Source organism: Acipenser ruthenus, chromosome 1, assembly GCF_902713425.1.
Source record: "Acipenser ruthenus chromosome 1, fAciRut3.2 maternal haplotype, whole genome shotgun sequence".
NCBI classification, from domain to species: Eukaryota; Metazoa; Chordata; class Actinopteri; order Acipenseriformes; family Acipenseridae; genus Acipenser; species Acipenser ruthenus.
The window spans coordinates 81,414,141-81,437,576 of NC_081189.1; the positions used below are offsets into that span (position 1 = coordinate 81,414,141).

Consider the following 23,436-nt stretch of genomic DNA (forward strand, 5'->3'; position numbering starts at 1 on the left):
TATATATATATATATACAGACGTGCTCAAATTTGTTGGTACCCCTCCACAAAAAACGAAGAATGCACAATTTTCTCTGAAATAACTTGAAACTGACAAAAGTAACTGGCATTCACCATTGTTTATTCCATATTTAATAGAAATCAGACTTTGCTTTTGATTTTTTATTCAACATAATATTGTAAATAATAAAACAAATGAAAATGGCATGGACAAAAATGATGGGACCGCTAACCTAATATTTTGTTGCACAACCTTTAGAGGCAATCACTGCAATCAAACATTTTCTGTAGCTCTCAATGAGACTTCTGCACCTGTTAACAGGTAGTTTGGCCCACTCTTCCTGAGCAAACTGCTCCAGCTGTCTCAGGTTTGATGGGTGCCTTCTCCAGACTGCAAGTTTCGGCTCTTTCCATAGATGTTCGATAGGATTCAGATCAGGACTCATAGAAGGCCACTTCAGAATAGTCCAATGTTTTGTTCTTATCCATTCTTGGGTGCTTTTAGCTGTGTGTTTTGGGTCATTATCCTGTTGGAGGACCCATGACCTGCGACTGAGACAGAGCTTTCTGACACTGGGCAGTACGTTTCGCTCCAGAATGCCTTGATAGTCTTGAGATTTCATTGTGCCCTGCACAGATTCAAGGCACCCTGTGCCAGGCGCAGCAAAGCAGCCCCAAAACATAACCGAGCCTCCTCCATGTTTCACTGTAGGTATGGTGTTCTTTTCTTTTAAAGCTTCATTTTTTTGTCTGTGAACATAGAGCTGATGTGACTTGCCAAAAAGCTCCAGTTTTGACTCATCTGTCCAAAGGACATTCTCCCAGAAGGATTGTGGCTTGTCAATATGCATTTTAGCAAATTCCAGTCTGGCTTTTTTATGTTTTTCTTTCAAAAGTCGAGTCCTCCTGGGTCTTCTTCCATGGAGCCCACTTTCGCTCAAAAAGCGACGGATGGTGCGATCAGAAACTGACATACCTTCACCTTGGAGCTCAGCTTGTATCTCTTTGGCAGTTATCCTTGGTTCTTTTTCTACCATTCGCACTATCCTTCTGTTCAATCTTCTGGTCGATTTTCCTCTTGCGGCCGCGCCCAGGGAGGTTGGTTACAGTTCCATGGACCTTAAACTTCGTAATAATATTTGCAACTGTTGTCACAGGAACAGGAACATCAAGCTGCTTGGAGATGGTCTTGTATCCTTTACCTTTACCATGCTTGTCTATTATTTTCTTTCTGATCTCCTCAGACAACTCTCTCCTTTGCTTTCTCTGGTCCATGTTCAGTGTGGTGCACACAATGATACCAAACAGCACAGTGACTACTTTTCTCCATTTAAATAGGCTGAATGACTGATTACAAGATTGGAGACATGTGTGATACTAATTAAAGAAACTAATTAGTTTGAAATATCACTATAATCCAATTATTTATTATCTTTTCTAAGGGGTACCAACAAATGTGTCCAGGCCATTTTAGAATATCTTTGTAGAATAAGCAATAATTCATCTCTTTCCACAGCTTCTTTGCTTTATTCTATGACATACCAAAGGCAAGCAAGTATACATGATAAAATAGCTTTTAATTTCATCACTTTTCAGGAGGAATGAAGCATTATTTCAATGAGCTGTAAGGGTACCAACAAATTTGAGCATGTCTGTATATATATATATATATATCTATATATATATATATATATATATATATATATATATATATATATATATATATATATATATATATATATATATAATAAAGCTGTGTTGTAAACTGCTGTCTGCTCTCCACCTCCTGGGAAAAGTTCATGATACAATTAACTGACGTTTTATTAACTGATCTATAAATCAAACAGGTACTGCATTGAAAGTTCTTCTTTATTCTGTCACATGGGTAAAACAAACAAACAGCAACTTTTATTTCAAACAATGGCGTGCAGTGAACTGATAAGTACACAGTATTAAAAAGACTATATTAGTAAGAATCAATGATACATTAAAACACAGAATCTGCCTTAACCCTCCCACAGAATACAGGGAATATTTTGCAATAATGCTTAAGTTACGTGCAAACCCCGAAACTGGGTGATTCGCAAATTGCCTGGTCAAAGTCCAAAATGAATAACAAAGACCTTTCATTCTGGGTTTTGCCTGGGCATATTTAGGAGTGCCCATAATTGCCCAGTCAAAGTCCGAAATCTAGATATGATTTACGTACTTAACTTACACTCTCCAGATGAGTGCTTCAATTGAGAATTGTGCTTGCTGTCATCGGCAATGCAGTAACCAAACAGCAATAGCAACTAGTCTTGGTTTGAATGACAGACTGATTACTTTCATGGATTATTTCAGCATATTATAAATAATATCACAGACACTCTTCTCTTCTCCAACAAAGACAGGAGGCTTTGAATAAACTTTATGAACACACTGTGAACAAGTTACTGAACAAACAGCTAAAGTAAAAAATAAAGTTTGCTAAGTATTCATTTGATTTTACTGCTGTACTGTATACTGTATAGGCATATTGTACAGATTTAAATTTTTACATAATGTAATGTGTACAGAGAAAACATTAATGTTACTTTAGGACAATCCATTTTATATTTAATATAAAATAAAGCAAGGGACTAGTGTATATTGCCTCATAACATGTAAACCCTGGCATTAGAATAGCCAACATGTAAAACAAATGTTTGAGGAATGTAAATGCCACCTACAACTAAAACTTAAGAAACAAGGTAAGACTTGAATCACCTGCAGATTCTGGTTCCTGGACTTCAATAAAACTGAAATATTCATAACTGCCATTTATTGTGTTGTTTCATGTCTTCCCGTATTCAATGGAGTCCTAGATTTGCATGAATTATGTACTGAGCTGGTAAGGCTCTGAATAGTAACTTTGTTTTCAAACTCAAATGCACATGCTCATTAAACAAGCAAAACTAAGGAATAACAGCAGGGGACAAGACAGATGTTCTACACTACCAAAAGAACAATACTAATGCACTTCATCAGCTCATAGAATGTATGATGCTTGACAGTGACTGGCATTTTCTTTCACTCAAAAATCCATTGCATGTGCTTTTAGCATAACAATAGCATTGCTAAGGTAATCTAGCCAACATAAATGGTTCTCAAGGGCACATGGGCCTTTGCAATAGAATACACTTGTGATAATGCACACACTATATTGTATTGCAGCTGGTACAAGCTTTACAGAATAGCTGTGTTTTGACCAAATATATTGGTAAGCTGATACAGGTACTTGGAGAAGTGCAGAGGGAGGTACGAGAGGATTCAACCCAGACCAGGCACCAATAATGGACAGTAAAGTCTTGTTTCTATCCACCAGTTTGACCTGGGACTCTTCCAGCCCCAGTTAGGATTGTGGGCTGCAGAAATCGGTATCCATATCCTTCTAGTGGAGGAATGAGCAGCTAAATTCAAATGATCAGGACAGGCTGTATACCTTGAACTGCAGAAGAACTAATGAAAAAGCAAGCAAACTGTTACCAAAAATAAGCAACCAAGGACCATGCCCATCAGAAATATTGATATCTACATGGTGGTGTTCTTTGACCTTTGTTTAGCATATGGTTGCAGTTAGGATAGTACATTGCAAATGGATCCAGTGAGTGATGTACACATGTTAGGACCAATTTGACTAGTTAATGTAGTTGAAGGGAAGGAAGTAAGAGTCCCATTACAGGTTTTATTAAGACACACCAGTTACCTATGAACTACTGATACAGTAAAACATGGAATGGATCAGACTGCTATACAATGACAGTCTTTTTTCCCATTCCTATTGCTCTCATTAAAAGTGAGTTTAATACTAGAAGGGAGGGTGTAATAGCCAAACAATATATTTTATACTGTGGTTTAAATTTCAAAGCAATTGCCAGGAGGGTGCTTTTCTTGTTCTAACACATTTGATCCTGTTGTCCTATTTTATTAGAATCATCTGAAATCGGTATTATTCTGGGGCTAAACCTTATGGTAAAATATAAGAATATAAGCAGAGCAGAATAAAAAGCGAGCATGGAATAAATATTTTTAATTAGGAATTCCATACGCCAGATTCAGAGTTAATTTTCCTTGTTCAATTAATCTTACAATGGAAATGCAAGTAATGCTCAGCTCATTTATTGATGCTACACTTAGTGTGTGGCTATTACTGGGATAATTAAAAGTACATTTACATGTAACCACCATATTTAAAATGACATTGATTAGTGTTTGTTAATGAATGGAAGAATTAAATAGCAACACATATTTGTTGTTGTAGTTTTAAACTAGCATGACTATAGACATCTGTGTTTTTGTGAACACATTTACCGTCGTTTTATTTTTTGTCACAAAAACTCTACACCATGGAATAACTTGTATGTTAAATAATTGTACGTGTCATGAACTTCTGTCAAGCAGTTCCTAAAAAAAGAATCTTTGATAGCTCAGCCAAATATTATATTTGAACAATGTTAAATTGTAAGCTACTTTCTGTTATTTCTGTAATGTGTATGGAGAGTTTGTTCCCAAAATGTAACCTTAATTTAATCATTTGCAGTATCAGTATCATAAAAAAATCAATTTACCAGGAGCTAAATTCATAGTATGTAAAATTTTAAATAAATGGCTCATAATGGGTAATTGTTTTAAGAGTAAGGAGGCTGTGTGGTCCGGTGGTTAAAGAAAAGGTAAAGAGGTAAAGAAAGCTTGTAACCAGGAGATCCCCGGTTCAAATCCCACCTCAGCCACTGGCTCATTGTGTGACCCTGAGCAAGTCACTTAACCTCCTTGTCCTCCGTCTTTCGGGTGAGACGTATTCCTTAGTCTCTGTAAGTCGCCTTGGATAAAGGCGTCTGCTAAATAAACAAATAATAATAATAATAATAATAATAATAATAATAATAATAATAATAATAATAATAATTATTGTAATGGGAAGCCAATTATTCAAAAGAAAAAACTTACATGACTGCAGACATAATTAAGTCAGCGGTCAAGAACAGAGCAAATTTGTTTCAAGGAGTTTCTAAAACTTAGCAAATATGATGTATATCAAATTATTTCTGAGGTGCACACGAGGTGTTGAATGTGTGGCACATTTACAGAACTAAAACATATAAGCACCACCTTAAAGTGTTAACAGAGAACGTGTTTAAATGTAGCTTGTAGAAACACATACAGTTAGGAACTTAAGTCACTCTTTAAAAAGAAATGTATAAACTTTTTTTGCCTCGTGTGACAATCCTGTTGTGTGTTTTAGAAATGATCTTTCTGTATAATGAGTTTTGCACTGTCTAAAATAATCATTTTCCGATGTATGATAAGATGTGATAACATTTAATCCCACACAGTCCAAGTGTGCTCTGCCTCTGAGATGAAGGTTAAAGTGGGAGGAATGACAGCAGCTTCCACTGCCCTGTGCGGTAATGAAAAGGAAGCCAAGTCGGCAGAGATGTACACTCTTATTATGCTTTACACAAATGAGCTGATAATGAAGAGAACATTTTTTTTGTTAGTGTCTTTTTTTACCTTTCTAAAGCCAGACACCCACACTTCAAAAAGTTAGTGCGCACCATTAAGTTAATGGATGATGTAATTATCTACAACCCAAGACTGCAAATAATAGTTCACAGTGGTTTGTTAACAAATGCCGAGGTAATTGATGACTGAAACATTCTGCACTGCCTCCTTTTCTTAGGCAGTTTCCAGTGGTAAATGAAATGTCTATTTTGCTAGAACAGTAAAATCAGCATAAGATCTTTGGCAATGTCAAAAACTTTCCTTGGTAAAAAAAAAAAAGAAATAAAATAAATACTGGAGCAACTAAAGTAGTTTAGCAGAGGAATACAACATAACTATTATTAACAGAATAAACACACACTGCACTGTAAACCCACTGCTGTAAGTGGCAATAAAAATAAATGACTGTATGAGTAAGCCTGGTCAAACCAATATATCTAGCTGTAAAGAGTTGAGACGAGCGCTTGCACACTATCTCCGGAAAGAGATTTCAAGGGAAGGATGACTCAAAAGAAACCCAAAAACAACTGAAAGCAAAGACAGTAATTAGACAAGCAATTAGCAACTGCAGTCAAGGAATATTAATGGGACTGGATCATGCAGAGTGATTAAGGAAGCCCCTCAGAAAGGGGCTTATCTATTCTGGAGAGTGTAAAGGAATGCCTTCCTTTACTTGTTGTGATGTATTATCCATTGTAAATCTTGACCGATAAGTATACAGTTGTAATCTTATGTAGCACAGACTTTTGTGAAAATAAGCTGTTCCTTGCAAGACTGATGCATTTGTTATGTTAATGGGATTCTCTGTTATGTTAGTACTGCAAGAGTATAGGGCACACTGAATACAGGTCTTTCTCTTCTTTTTTAAAGTCCTGTTTTTTAATACATGTAATAATAAAATATACTGTACAGTATGAAAATGTGGCTTTCACTCCAAGTTTGACAGTCATGTTGCTATGTTATGCTGTAAATTAAACAGTGTCCTGCCTATATATATATATATATATATATATATATATATATATATATATATATATATATATATGGATGGATAAATGGATATGGAATCCCAATGAAAATGAATGGCATGAAAACTCCACTTGCGATACAATATGTACTCTGTACATGATGCATGCAAGATCTGCCTTTGATAGAGAATGAAAGGTACTTGAGTCTGTAAACATTGAAAAATGGTCAGATGACTTTAACCCAATTGAAACACACCTTGCAGACTTGCCACGTTGAATCAGTGCATTCCTGCATCCTTTTTACAGCTTTGGAAGGTAGCTCTACCACACCCCCTTTCTCCCTCCCACCCTCAACCACTATGTATGATGCCAAGACCAATCCCTTTGCAAGCAACATCTGGAAACCGAGTACACTCAGAACAACTTGCAGGTCTCCCAGAGGATTTCTTCCATAAGCGGTTTATACAGGTGTTTTCTAAATTAAATCTCACTCTCTCTCTGGGGTGAACTGCCTGAGCAACACAGTTGCTTTATGAAGCAGTATTCTCAAAGAAACACTTCAATGTGAAAACAACATTTCAGAATTTGCATTTCTGTGACTAGAACGGATTGAACTGTACCAGCCCAGCAGAAAAGAAATACTGGTGTGGAAAACTGGATTACAGTGGTGCATGCAGGACCATGAAGGCAGAAAATAAGGGATGAAAGCCCATACTGTACACATAAGAATGTCTATGGAAATAAATACAAACATGTTTACTTACAAATCAAAGACTAGGTAATGACACCCCTCTTCCGATATGCTGTCATGGAGTCTCACTGTGGAAAGAGATACACTGATTAAAAACAGCACAGGTCGACTACAACCTCCAACCCAATCCACCATTATAAAAGCATGTTCTTCTTTTAACAACGACAAAACATTTTCAGTACCATGTACCACAATATGGTTTTGTCAGGCAATTAATTTGGAAATGCAAAAATGTGTATGGCTTAAACCTTTTTAAGATCCATTATAATTAAGTACTGTACATTTAATGCAGGGTTTTGAACACAGAGATTTTTGTAACTTAGTACAGCACAATGCCCCTGTGTACACTTTTTAAGGATACTCCTGTATTATTTGCAGCATTGTAGGCTTTGTGTTTATACACTGGAGAGCAACAGCACAGATAGCTCCCTTTCATCTGTCGTGTTCCTGGTGCCATTTATTGTGTAGTACCTTTAAATAATTGTCCTGCCTGATCCAGGATATATACATTTTGAACTGATCAAATTTCAGATCTTGCACATAAAATACCCAGGAAAAAAGTCTGCTGAGATTACACAACATGATGTTGTCATTCTGGGGAACTGAATCAGCCAGCAAGTTTCAACTCAGATAACCACTCATTCAAGTCTAAAGAGAGAACTCATGTAGCCATCACAATAATACAAACTTTTACCAACACAGGCTATCAAACACTACTTTAAACCCACAGAGATCCGTTAATCATGGTTTAACACAACGTAATTCACTACATGAAAAAAACTAAATGACATTTACAGATCACTTTGTACAGATACTGTGCTGTACTTGCAGTGTAATCTCTAACTGAGTGTATCTACAGTGCAGGCAGCACTGAAATTGGAGCAAATTTCAGAATTACTGGAAGAAAAAAAAAACATCCATCTACCATTAACTTTTTAGCTGTCACAAGACACAGTCATTGAGTGATAAAGTTATGGGCAAATATAAAAACCTTTGTATAACTCTATTTTCTAGGTATTTTTAGGTGGTCCTAAAAAGGGGGGAGCGACTTATACACCAGTGTGACCTATAGGCTTTTCCTGAAATTGTTGTCTCAAAAGGGGGGGGGGGGGGGGGGACTTATATACTAATGCGACTTATATACTGGTTTTAATGGTAATACAATTATGTAAACAAATTATTGCAAGTAAAAATTCTAATCTGGCACCAATGATATGTTGTGGTTTTGTTAAAAAAATATATATAGGTCCCATGAAAAAGTCGCAGGTAGTTTGCAGTGCAAATGTAGACCTTAAAGTGTAAGAGATGTGTCTACTCGTATACTGGCACATAGTACAACAGCTGAACCGGAGTTTCAATCCCATCAGTAAAACAGTCAAGCAAAATTAAAAGAAACCAGGTGGGAATGAAGGCAGCAGGCTTGACGTGGCTGTCGCTTCTGTTTGCTCAGCTGAGGGATGTCTAAACAGAACAATGACAAGTAATTTTACTATGAATAAATTAGCTGAGAGAAGGAGTGTAGGCTTTTGTCCAAACCAACACAGAATCGCCTAGATTTCTTAATGTTGCTTAAATAACTGATTCAAATTAAGGAGGTTGTTTATTTCTGATACCTGCCATAAGTTTATTAAAAGTCTTGGTTTTAATGTGATTAGTTTGAATGCTTTTGGCTTTTATAATATATCTAGGTGATATTATACTGTTGTACACAAAGAGGGACACTTTCCTCTAGCATTTTAGTTTGCAGTGTCATAATGTAGAAAGCACTCAGTTTGAAATTCCAAATTATTTTACATTTTAATTCAAGAATCTAAAGTGCTCTATATAGTTGGATTTTATTTCCAGTAAAAATACATGATGTATTTATTAACAGCTGGTGGAAGTTCTTCATAACATTATGCAGGGAAACAGATTAAAAGTAGCTTGAAAGGTTTTGTGAAAGCTCATTAGCTACATACAGTACAAACAAATTACCCCATTTAAGTGAACTGTAATTTACTCTCAAATAAGAAGGCATAATGTACAATGAGTATGTGTTTCATGAATATAAAGACATGTTTACACCAACAGATAAGGTTGATGTAAGCAATTGGGGTAAACATATCAGTTTCACAATTCAGCTTTTAAATGGATATTGATATCAAGGTGTGTAGAATACTGGGTTGCAATTATTATTTAATATTACTTCAGTATTTTGAGTAAGCGATAAGACCTGACACAGAGGGCATTACGGGCCATTCGGGTAATGGGGCTATTATAACCAAACGGTCCATAACACCTGGTACTGTCCATGTGGAGGGTCTTATTGCTTTTATACTTCATTGTTACAGTACAATTAATTATAATTTTTATTGATGTTAACTGTACTTATTTTGTTTTATGTATTCTCCCACATAACCACTGTAAAATTAACATTCTATGAAATATAGTCCTCCATTATAAAAATGTTGCCTATGAGTGTCTCTATAAAATTGTGTACAAAACATTTTTTAAAACTGTGTACAAAACGTTTTTTAAAACTGTATACCTTTATTTGAATAAACACTGTGCAAGCGTTAATTATTATTATTTAGTTCTTTTCTTGGTAATTGATTTGAATATTTTGAGATATTGCGCAGTTATTAAAAATGCTTCCAGGAAAGTTGCCTTGTAATTGGGCAGTAGAAGGAGTGTGACCTTTGGAAGTGATGCTACTTGCTAAAGATGGTGATTGAGTGTTTGACCAGGTTTTGAGTTGTGCTTCATTTACAATCCAGTAACTTGTAAAGCTACTTTTGCATTGATGACCAGTCACAGACATTATTTCCCTGCTTTGTAAACCAGTGTTGGACAATAACTGCACTATTGTGGACCTACTTGAATGATTTGTGCAGCAACGGCTCAAACCTGCAGCAATGCTAATTTTTTCCATCATGTTACCGATTTTATTTTTTCCTAATGGCCTGCAAGTATACCAGATATCTTCATCGCTCAAACTTGTTGGATCTAGCCTGGTTTGTGGATAAAGATAGAAAGCTGGCGAATTATTCAGACATTTCATTATATCGTAGCACTTACACAATCTCCCTCGGTAGTTGGATTTTAACCCTTTGCGGTCCATTTATTCAGCGTGTCTCAGGCGCGTCAGGTCCAATTTATTTTCACACGTGCAGTTTATTTTAGACGCGCTGTATATTTTTTTTCACAGAAAAACAGGTTTAAAAGGCACTGCATATCAACAGGAGACTCAGTACTGCATCTCCAGCCCTGCCCCACCCCTTGTTCGCTGTATTTTTCACATACCTCTTCATAGTAGTGCATACCGATAAACCTGACCACTCGTTTTATCACCAAACTCCTCAATAATGCGATCCAAGTCATTATTTTATTACTATAACATCTCAAAAAGCTCTGCAAATGTCTGTGATATTCTTTGCGCGCTGGATGCAGATGCAGCTATCTTGTTTGTTTATGTCCGTGGGTGCCGGAGCTAAGTGTATTGCTCAGATCCACCCCCCTTTTTTTTCGGCTTCTCTCGGCTCCTATCGGTCTCACTCGGCCATTGAATGGTTTTCTCTGCTTTTTCTGAAGAAAAAACAACTAGAGACCTGTTTTTTACGTCTTTTTGATGATGTCGGACAGGGATGATGTCGGACAGGGTCCGACATTGGACCGGAAAGGGAAAATTGCATAGGACCGCAAAGGGTCAAGGTGTTTGTGGGGTTGTAGATTCATTGAAATGCAGAATTACAAACTTTAAACCATTTTTTGTCGGTATCAATCAAGAAAGCATTATGAGGTCATTCTCTTGAGCCTTTCCTGCCTCTCCATCCAAAATGTATTTGTATGTCAAACCACACTTTATAAAACAGACCTTGTGCAGCGTTCGGATTTAAAACATTAGAGGACTTTAGTTTTGTCAGGTCTGATCCAATAATGATTTACCCATTCTTCAACTGACATGTTGATAAAAAGGTTTGATAAATTTACTTTAAATGACATTTTATTACAATAAAACTAGGGAAGTGATATTGTTTGATTTGTTTTTTTTGTGAAGCGGTTACAAAGATTCTAAAGGGCATATACCAGGAATCATATCCCTCTAGCTCAGCCAATCAGAGTGCAGGGAATCTTCCACTGAAGTATAATTATAAACATTACATCTGTAGGCTGACAAAAAAACTCCAGCTTGTAGGATTTGAGACTTATATGGTATGTGTATTTCCATATTGCCTGGTAATATACATCAATTATCTTGAAGGGACATTCATTTACAAAAAAAATAAAAAAAGATTAGATAAAAAGTAAAGCACCAGATAGCTCCACCAAAACAAACCTCAGTGGCTACGACTAGTAACTTTTAATATTGTGAAAGCTGTTTACAGCACAGGAAGCTCTCTTGGTGCGAACTGCTTTTACATCTGGGAAGCTTTTTCTATATTTAATATAGAGGAAAATTAGCACATTTGATACAGTATTGTATTTACCCCATGGCTATTGTATGCCTTTTATACAACAGAAATACTTGTGGGTGCTACTCATGAATGTACTGTAGTTCTTTTTCAGAAAATTATATGCAGTTCTGAATTTTTTTGCTAATAGAATGCAAGCCATGTACAAAGTTTGAGATAAAAGTGTATCTCTTTTCAGAATATACTTCCTTGTATACTTCCTTTTAAGCTTGCTTAAGTATGGTCTTTATCTTTTGAAATTACATTGTTGTGACAAGTGGTATTATTTGATAAGATATCCAGCATTATTACTGCATTATGTAACATGAGGGGTGCTAAAATGAAAGCAGTTAAAAGTACATATAACATCACGAGTAAGCAAAATATGCAACAAGCCTGAGAATGCCCAGCCGAGGTTTTAAACTAACAATTGGTAAACTCTCTTTGGACTTGGTAAAGTTCCAAATGTCATGTTACACCTGAAAGGATGGATTGATGTTATCAGAATGCTGTACTGTCTCACTCCTAAGTTTGCATATAACAGAAATGTATTCTATTAACTGGATTTCGAGGCTTTCTGTTTTTAAATACACTGCGCACTGGTACATTGCTAGTAAAATACACAGTACATAGCCTATTTGATTTATTTTGCATGCTGGCTTGAAACAGAATGGCAGCATTAAGCTATGGGACGAACCCTTTTTACAACCATGGGTAAGAGAACATTAATTTCAGTAAATAGGTGAGATGTGTGAGCAGTCCACAAGCCTACAATTTGCTCATCACTTATTTGATCCATTAAGTTGTGATTTAGACACACATGAATGATGTACTGGGTTCTCTAGATTACATACCTTGAATGAAGGAAGAAAACACACTAAACTCATATGAACATTCTCAATTTAAAAAAATATGTGTAATATAAATGTTAGCAATTACCTTTCCAGGGATGTGTTGTAAAACATGAAAGGGTAATACATTTATTCCACTGTTGCTAAGGGGTTTCCCCTTGTATCTGAAAACTACCATAATCTGTTAATTCAGAGGGCCCATTCACATACTGTAGCTACCATGGAATCTCTTCATTTCCAGTGACCAGCATACTAATTGTGTTCCCACAAAGTTTCCCCCTTGGGGTGGAAATGGTGGCAGTCTGAATATGGCTACAGGTGAAACCAGCTCTAATCACAACGCTACAAAGTACTTTTTCTCTCCCCACTGATTTCCTGAGTTACAGGCACAAATACCACACTTTGGGGCTGCAAAATCCAAATTGCATAGCGGACAGGCAATTATTTTACACTGCGACCTATGTAAACTTAAGAGCAATGCAAATTACTCAACACGCACAAATAATGAGTCACAAACATGATAATGATGGTTGCAATGAACATCGCCTGTGCATCAGGGTATTTACCGGCTGCACTTATAGGCCAGAGGTGAGGTGAGTTAGGAGTACAGAGAGCAGTAGGCGCTGAATGTGGTTTGTGGAGCTCGAAAATCAAACCAAACCAAAAAATATGTCAGAGGAAAGGCAGAAATGTTTTCTGAAGAGGAGTTGAGAGTCCTTACGACTGAAGTCGCATGAAATTGAGTTATTTGGATAAGCCTCAGCCAACATCAGTTATGCTACCAAAGAGGCCATATGGCCCTCTAAAGTTAATGCTTCCGGTGTTACCAGGAGGACAGTCAACCAGGTGACAAAAAGGTGTCAGGGCCTGCGGCAGCGAACTAAAGCAAAACTCAACGCAGCAGGAACAGGAGTAGGGCCGCCACCTACATCACAGCTGACACCGCTGGAGAAGCAAGCGGAGAGGACAAACCATCCCAAACAAAGTGACCCTGGGTTTGAATATGCTGGGTCTTCTCCATCTTGCCCTTCTCCGAAGGCTTTCCTGCCTGTCCTCAACAAGAACCAAGCGTCGCTGCATCAGGAAGTGTATCACAGCAGCCATCCTGAGGCCAATGACAGGTCTTTGAAGGTGTGTGGTTTTATACTCGCTTCTACAATGATTTGCACCTTGTCAGAGGAGGTGCAAAGTTTTTGGAGGGTCAGCAATTGCCCAAGTGCAAGGCAAAATCCTTATATATCATTATAATGTTTGCGCCCGCTTAGTATTCTGGACCTCCACCCAATGCCATGCTCTTTTCTTTATTTCAATATCATTGAAATGGCTTAATGATGGCAAAGTGCTAATTTGATAGCGGGTGCAGAACGGCAGGTGAAAACCATTATTTACATCTGCCACGTTGTTAGTGACTGCTAGTCTCACTTTTTTGGCAGCAATATGGGTGTTTTGCAGCCACAAATCACTTTGCACGTATCCTTACATCAGCCCCTTTACCACACATACTGTAGTTTCCTATTTGTAATACACATAGGAAGTACACTTTTTTTTTTTTTTTTTTATTCGTTGCCAATTATTTTTTATTATTTTCTCCCCAATTTGAAATGGCCAATTATTTTTAGGCTCAGCTCACCACTACCACCCCTGCGCTGACTCGGGAGGGCGAAGACGAACACACGCTGTCCTCCGAAGTGTGTGCCGTCAGCCGACCGCTTTTTTTCACACTGCGGACTCACCATGATGCCACCCAAGAGCTACAGCGTCAGAGGACAATGCCGCTCTCGTGCAGCTTACAGGCAAGCCCGCAGGCGCCCGGCCAGAATACAGGGGTCGGTGGTGCGCGGTGAGCCGAGGACACTCTGGCCGACCTAGCCCTCCCCCCCCCCCGGGGCGGCGCTTGGCCAATTGAGCGCCTTTACTGGATGCGCCACTCGGGAGCCCCGGAAGTACACTTTCTATCCTGTGAAACCTTTACCAATAAAGTGTGGAAAACTTGTAACCCGTTATTTAATTTAAAGCTCTGCATTAAAACACACAGTAGAACAAAATTGTTTAGTCTTCATGAGCAGGTCAACAACAAAACTGGCAGCACATTACTGTTGTATACATAAGTTATTCTTTTTATCTATATGATAAGAGACTGATGAAGTACAAAAGTTGTGTATTACACTATAACATTTAAAGTTACTATATCCTTGAAACCAGAGATCTCACAGATAATCAATACAACATTGTTCTGTTAAGAAAACATATTGGTGGTGCATAATTATCCTGCAATACAAGTAAATTGTAAAAACAGCCAATGCTAATTGTCTTCAATAAGAAAAAAAGACTACTTGATTGAATACTCTGTGCTGTGCAATTTTCAATGGGGAGTTGAGTCAAAGTAAGTTTACTTAATATCTGTATGAATACCAATATCAGGGGAGCTTTTTAAATGTAGATGTGTATACAAATAGATCTTCAGCAAGTAGCAATTAAGAGGTGTTATTTACTATTTGATGCAGAGATCAAGGAGCATTTTTTTTTTTTAGTTATGAGACCAAACTAAAGACCTGAAATCGTGGTAATTTACATATGGAAGGTATCAGTAATTCCTAAAAAAAAAAAAAAAAAAAAGATTGAGTGTCCATTTAATTAAGTTTTAATTAAGAATTTTAGATTGTGAGTTCTTCTACAACACATAGTAGTTATTTGTCCTCTGTTTTCTGGCCACTGACTTTAATTGATATCTAATAATGACACGTCCACCAACATAAATCACATGTTTTGTATTACAGTATATGCAGATTAGATCATGTTGTGATTTATGACTAACTGCAAGTAATGTAAATGGCTGTTACAGTCTTTTCGCCACAAACTGTGCATTAAAACTACTGCTTGCCAGCATCTGTACAGTTTTCTATATGCAAAAGAGATCAGGCAATTTAAAGACAGGCTTTGTATCTTCATTATCGTCAACCTGAATAGCATCAGTATGTTCAGTTATCACTCATGAATTACAGCTGTGTCAGTTCATTATACAGACAGATGAATGAGAACAACTTGTGCATCTTAATGTCGAAGATTCTTGTCTTGCGTCCACTGGTTAGGTTAGGATGTGTTCTGTAATACTCACAGGGGAAATTTCCAGTTCTGCTCATACTATACGTAGGGATTGCAATGGCTCAATAATTGGAAGAGTCATTGTTGGTAGGGGACAGGGAATACCTTAACCCTGATTGCACGATATCCTCCTTTTCAAATTAACTGCACAGCAGTTAAAAGCCTAATTTTCACTTCATAAGCGAATTACAATCTCAGTTTGCTTACGTACCACAGAATTCTAGAATTATGTTTTACATAAATGGATACCACTCACATTGTTGTGTTGTGTATAATTATCTACTGCTGTTTCTGTCTAGGCCATTATTTATTTGCCAGGCTCAAATCACTGGGGCTGCCTCTAAAAAGAGTCAAATAGTTATATTTAATTTATCTAAATGGTGACAGATCTATTTGAATCCAAAACTGTTCAGATCAATTGAGTAGATCCCATACAAGCTGTATTTCTGAAGAGAGGTGGTTTGAGTCTGTCTAGTAAGGAAAGCAATGGTGAAAAGCATATACATTTGAAATCAAGAGTTACATTGTAAAATTCTTAAGGAAACATTATGGTACTGAAGCTAAAAAGGCAAATTCATTTTTAAACCTTGGGGGGTTTTTATAAAGACTTTTTGAAGATGACTTTCTCATATTAGAAACATCTTTAGAACATTCTGCTTCCTGAAGTGATTACATTTTAAAAACGGCAATAATGTGGAATTATGCTGTTAATTATAGAACAGATATTTTTATCACTGAAATCGACTCACTGCTCTCACCACTGGGAGACTTGTGTAAGTAGGATATGACGCATTACAAGCTGTGTTGGCAAATCAAATCTTTAAAACAAACACAGAAAAAGGGGGACTGTGACCCCTTTGCCACTAGACTTTCCTTGGCTGCTAGACTTGACTACCACATGATGAAAGCACCCATCAATGCATTTCTTACTCTGTACATTGATTATCCAGCGCTCCAGAACAATTCAAATACTGTAGTCAATCTGCCTGAAAAAATAAAAAAAAATAAAAAAAACCCAGACACCCCAAAGTCTGTGATAGGTCACCATGACATACAAAAAATGTGTTTCTTCCACGACTGGAACAAAATTCAGTTCTGTATACTTCAGTCATTGTTGGGGTAAAAAAAGGAGACAATATGGCCTATCCATTTAGGAATGCCAAGATATTTAGTAATAAACGGTCTGAGTTAGATACAATTGGCAACAAATGCTCCACCCCTGAGCAACACAAATCAGGTAGGCCAGGATATTTTATTACAAAACAGTTAAGTACTGTATACTGTACACATAAATCAGTAATTTAAGCAAGCTAAGTTTAATCATGGGTTAAAGAAACCACGTTTCAAAGAAAATTCTATTTTATTAAATGGCATGGGAACAGTTAAACTGGGGATAAATTGTTGCTATTTTTATAAACGATATAAAGTTGAACAGTTGTCTACCAAATCTCTTTCCAGAATCATAATCTTTTCATATTGCAGCTTTCTTCGAATGAAAACATATATTGTGGAACATTAAATAAATGGCTTGTATTATACAGCTTAGATCCCCTACCCCAGTCAGCCTTTTTCTTGCTGGTTACTTGTTGATGGAAATAATATAAAAAATGTACTTTTCATGTTCATATTTTAGAACATATAAGCAGCAGCCCCCCTGTCAAAACCCACCTCTCCACAGTAATTACTGCCATTAGTTACAATTGTTTAAAAGCACACCACTTGCTCAATCATTATTTGCATCTCATGCGTAGGTAGCAAAAATGAACAGCAGCATTAATCTAATTTGCAGAGAAACACTACTGTATAGGATTTGAGGTTTTTGGGGGAGTAAAAAGAGAGATTTTAATTAATTAAATAAAGAAGAATTAGGCTAACACTGTCTTCACGGGCCAAAGGCCTTTCATTTTAAAAATGTCTCAATAACATGTTTTACAAACGATTGAAAAATTGTACAGCTATGGCCAAAAGTTTTGCATCACCCTACAGAATTAACACATTTTGGTTCATAACACTGAATGAAAACTGCCAAATAATGTTACCTTGACATATTTTTTTCATTATTTCTCAATCTAAAATTCGAGGTGATGCAAAACCTTTGGCCATAGCTATACATTCTAAAACAACATCCAAAAACTGCAGTTTGTACAGTAAACCAATCAAATTAATTTGCTTCGGGTTTGGTGTTCATGTACTAAATAAAATTATGAATTAATCCTTTGGTTTGTGTAACTTAGCACAATACGCATCCTAAGGGTGACATTTTCAAATAAATCAATTCCGGTTTCATTATCCATAAACACACAGTTAAAGTGGGATTAGGGGCACCTATTAGTTTAATTATACTTCCACTCTAAACCAATGTGAAAACCACAATGCATTACCTGCAGAACAACATTTTATTAATGCACCAAAGTGGTCACCTTAAGAGTATATAGGTCATAAATCACCCCTTTAAGAGCCAAAAGAAATGGATCATTAATAATAAATAAAATAAATGAAATGTATAGGTTTTCCCAGCCCTTGATGGTCCTCAAAAAACATCATAAATCAAATAGTGACATTCAGCATGTCTGACAGTCTGCAGACAAGGACTGCAACCCGGCAGGATAGCTAATCATATTCTGAATTAGATTGGCCACAGGGCAATCTTTATAACATCATAAGATACTCTGGGGTTTTCAATTTGGTTTCTGTAATGTTCCTGGTATAAAAAATGGACATTTGACAATTTCTTTTTGTGGAACCGCAGCAAAGCTCTGATGTACAGTAGCACATAGTTTTAACGTTAAACTGCTGGACAGGATACGGTATTAATTCTACATTTTACACAAATAGTTCCTGAAATGGAACTGCTAAATGTTGTGCCTGTATTAGAAATTTCAAAAACTTATTTTCTGGGGTAAAATGCAGAACAAACATTACACCCAATAATTCTGCGTTAGCAGTAGTGGTGCCACTGCCCTTGTGGGTTGTGTTAATAATAAAATATTTTGACTACTGTTGTGAAGAGAATAATGATCTACTCAGCAAACCCTAGTCGCTCATCATTCTTAGAAAATGGGTGACAAATGCCCAACCCCCCCAGCACAACAAATCCGCAGAGGTGCCCCAATAATTCTGAACACTGCAGTATATATATGGTCTAAATGTTACATTAGTTACTGCCTTAAATTACAGCTAAAAAGCCTGTGTGACGCCAAACCAAAAGTGTATACAATGTTCCACTTAAGAACATGTGATGTCTAGGTAGTATGAATAAAGGGGCTCCCACTGTTACATGGTCCTCTGAAACCAACCCTTCCCAAAGTGAAGTGCCAGGTCACTATACATCACTGAGTAGACCTATCAACCTACTGCACTGCAGAAACACAAATCCTCCATGTTTATTCAGGTAGATATTTTCAAATCTTGAGTCCACTAGCCTTCACTACTTGAGATCATATTCTTGTATGTAATTGAATAGAATTACTCACACCCATACGGTACAGACATTTTTTTTAGACAAAAGTAAGAGGATCTAGTTACCTCACTTAAACTGTTGTAACAGATGATTGACGAAGACATAGAAAGGAATCGGGGCTGCTTGGAAAAAACAACAGCCCTAAAGAAAACTTATCCTTTTCAGGCTAAAATATGTTTCTTTTTCATTACATTTTTCATTTGAGAATAATTGCATCTTGGATAATACTTTTGACTAAGTGACAGCTCATAGGGTTGGAAAATGTTTGGAACATATTCCAAAGTGAAGACTGGTTCATTTTGATTCCACTAGGAAATAATATTTGAATTCCCACCACAAGCAATGCTCCAGAAGTCAGGAGTACATTAAATAAATACTGTACATACTTTAATGAGAACGTATGGGCTATGCAATAACTACAACCTTACATTTTAACTGTAATTTTACTTTGAACTACTGTACAAAAACTTGGTGTTACAATAAAAACAACATTTTTTTTTCTTATTTGCTTTATTGACCACAAACAATATGGCTGTGAAGCAAATAAACACAGAAACGGATTTGATTTTAATTTCAACGCTGCAGATGGAATATACTTAACAAAAGGCCTGCATGCACATACTATATATTTATATACTGTATTCCTTATTGATCGGCTTGCTAATGCAATATAAAGCATCCCGGCTCTCTCCAAACACAGAATATTGTATTTATTATATAGATTCATCTTCCAAAAATTCAGTTGACAGATAGGTACATTGATCAACTAGGTCAAGGGGGACTAAGACGGCACAGAGAAATCCAAAATCCAAAATCATGAATCCAGTCGCTTATTCACCAGTCACAAACATGCACTGTGAGTGGATTCAATTAAATGAAAACCTGGACTTATTGGTCACGTGTTTCTGGCAATTCCCAGGCAGGCTATAAGCTGTCCTGTCATTTCTATGATCTGTTCTCTAGCTAGTGCATGCAGTTTATTCACAGCTGACCATTGAGATGCTGGTAACCAATGAATTACAAGAAGCTCATGCGAACTGCAGCTGTGCACCACACATATCCGACAGACCCTGGAACCAATTCAACTGGATATGACGGATGGCATTGTATACATGCATATAAACAATTGTGGATAAGGTTAGCCTACTGTTTAAATAACGTACCTGTAATTTTTCTTTTCATTGTTTTCATTGATTCTAGCGACTGACCTGCTTAATACGTGGATTGTGTTACTGTTTGCAGTTGGAAGGAACAGAATAGTGATTGGTAAGTAAATTTGAATGCTTGTTTGCCAATGTAATTACATCAGCTGGTTGAAGTAATTAATTTTCTATAGTGTTCAGAGCTGTAGCAGATTGAAGTGAATTTAGATAATGTGAAAACTGGACCAGCTCTAGACCTGCAGGACAGTATAAATTGGCAAACAGTGTCTTAGAACGCCAGCCGTTCTAAACGCCAGCCAGTCTAAGGGCCACACGAGGGCAGTCTGAGCTGTGGCAGTCAGAGCGAGGACAGGTAGAGCGAGGACCTTTTCCAAATCCCTCCTAATGGCTACTAGAGGCCTCATTCCCACTCTGACACCTAATGTCCTCTGGCTGTCCTCTTACCTATCTGGATGCATGCAGTCTGTTTTCTATGATGGAAGCAGTGCTGACGCAAACCCGGTCACTTGTGGTGTCCCTCAAGGGTCTGTTCTTGGGCCTCTTCTCTTCAACATCTACATGCTTCCCTTGGGTCACCTCATCCGCTAACATAGCTTCATGTTTCACTCCTATTGAGGTTGACACCCCAACTCTACCTAAAACTAGACCCTGGATGTCCCTCTGCCATGGTCCGGCTCTCAGCTTGCATCCAAGACATCGAGGCCTAGATGTCTGCCAGTTTTCTTCAGCTCAACACTAACAAATCTGAACTTCTTCTAGTAGGATCGAAAACTCAACTCAAGAATCTCAATATTGTTTCCTTGAACCTTGGAAACTGTCTGCTGCTGCCTTCCCCCACTGTACAAAGCCTTGGTCTACTTCTGGATAGTAACCTCTCCTTTGATGTCCAAATCTCCTCTGTAGTCAAATCCTCCTTCTACCACCGAAACATCTCAAAAGGTCCATCCCTACCTTTCCCTCCCGGATGCAGAGATACTCTGTCATGCATTCATCTCCTCTTGACTACTGCAACTCTCTCTATGGTGGTCTTCTGTCACGCGCCAAAAACCGACTACAGCTGGTTCAAAATGCTGCTGCTAGGATCCTTACCAGATGTAAAAAACATGATCACATTACCCCCTGTCTTGCCCAGCTGCACTGGCTACCTGTAAAATTCAGGATTACTTTCAAAATTCTCCTGCTTACCTACAAGGCCCTTCATCACACAGGTCCAGAGTATCTCTCCAACCTGCTGACCCGCTATGTCCCTGCACGCAAGCTGAGGTCCTCTGACTCTGGCTTGCTTGTTATACCCAAGGAAAAGTGTACCACACTTGGACATGCTCTTTTAGCTTCAAGGACCTGATTCTCTGGAACTCTCTCCCAGCTTTAGTGTGTGTAGCTCCCACAGTCACTCGCTTCAAATCAACTCTCAAGAACCACTTGTTCTCTCTTGCTTTCAATGCTCTTTAAGCCTGATATCTGTTATTAGCTGTTGTCTAAATTGCTATTTCAGGTTTTTCACTCCATCTTATTCGTATGATTCTGTGTGACACACACATCCACAATGTTTAGAATTCACATCCTAGCCTTGTATTTAATTTATTTGCATTTTTTTTTACTGTTTGTATTTAAATGTACTATGCCCTGTATTTCACTGTATTTGATGTATCATGCATTGTTCCTCACTATCTTGTAAAGCGCTTTGTGATGGTGGTCCACTATGAAAGGTGCTAAATAAAATAAAGAAATTGAAAGATTGATTAACTTTAAACTGTTTCAAAGCTCTTTTTAAAATTGCTGCTCACCTTGAATTACCAATCATGTAGAAAAATATGCAGCACATAACGAATTATATGTCAGAATGTTCAAAAAGCTTTTCTTTTCCTTCCTTCCTTCCTGTAAATTGATATCAACTAAGTAGACTCGCAGGAGGATTATGACATTAAAAAAAATCCAACAGACCTGTGTTTCCACCCACATACCAAACAGCCACATTCTGCAGGGGACTGCCACCTAATCACCTTGACCACAAGTCACGCACAGGTACTGACTTGGGTATTTCAATTGGAAACATTTCAAACATTAAGGTATTTAAATCAATGTAATAGAAAGCAAAAGTATGGGACTGACTTATCCAATTCCACAGAGCCATTTTAAAAGCTTCCAAACAATCCTTCTTTGTTGCTATGTGGTGTCTTACTGTTACTAAATCTCCTGATGTTAAAGCTTCGCACAGCTAATAATGCCTTTGATGGTAATCGAGTCTGATGTCAGGATGTCTAAGCTGACCTGACTGAAGAGCTCTTACTATTTCAGACAGAGGGACTCTTTTTCTTTTCTTCCCTTGTATCCATCTGCACCTGTACCAAGCTGACTGCATGTGTTTGGATCTAACTGGCTGAAAGAGGACTTTCACTGCATTAAAGCTTTTTTTGGCACACAATCATTTATGAACCTGTTAAGAGAAAGATGCTGTATATTGTGGACTATGGTCCCTGGGGAAACTTTTGCAATTAATTATCAGATCAGGGCAACACTTGATTTGAGTCAAAAGGTAGCAGTGTAATACTACATGCTAGATGATGCAAAGCAGGAATCACAATAGAGAAAGAGAAAGAAGAAATGTTGTAAATATCTTCAGCATTTTAGTGACTCATCCCTGAAGCAAAATGACACACTTTATATTATATAAAGGGTGGAGTTATTTAACAGAGGACAAGCTGTTGATGATGCTGCTCGGTAAAAATAAATAAATATATAAATAATAATAGAAGGTCCTATTAAGGACACATAAAATAGAAAGATATATAGGAGAGGTCCCCGGTTCAAATCCCAGCTCAGCCACTCTCATTGTGTGACCCTGAGCAAGACACTTAACCTCCTTGTGCTCCGTCTTTTGGGTGAGACGTTGTTGTAAGTGACTCTGCAGCTGATGTATAGTTCACACACCCTAGTCTCATATCATGTAAAGCGCTTTGTGATGGTGGTCCACTATGAAAGGCGCTATATAAAAATAAAGATTTTTATTATTATTATTATTATTATTATTATTATTATTATTATTATTATTATTATTATTATTATACACCATCCATATAGCAGGTTACCACTAAATTACCAAAGCAGAAAACTGCTTTCTCTTGTTGGACCCTGAGCTGCTTTCTTTAAAACTGAAATGTAACATACAGCAGACTGGTATTTAAAC

General features: G+C 37.2%; 1 protein-coding gene across 23 annotated transcripts in view; it reads right to left on the reverse strand.

Annotated features, from left to right (window-relative positions):
- Nucleotides 1–23,436, reverse strand: part of LOC117421196 (calcium/calmodulin-dependent protein kinase type II subunit delta) — a 144,728-nt gene that overhangs the window by 45,717 nt on the left and 75,575 nt on the right. For all 23 annotated transcript variants that reach the window (XM_059030833.1, XM_059030840.1, XM_059030848.1 and 20 more), the window contains exon 4: nucleotides 7,257–7,311. In XM_059030833.1, the coding sequence (XP_058886816.1) occupies nucleotides 7,257–7,311 (55 nt within the window). The remainder of the gene's footprint in view (nucleotides 1–7,256; nucleotides 7,312–23,436) is intronic.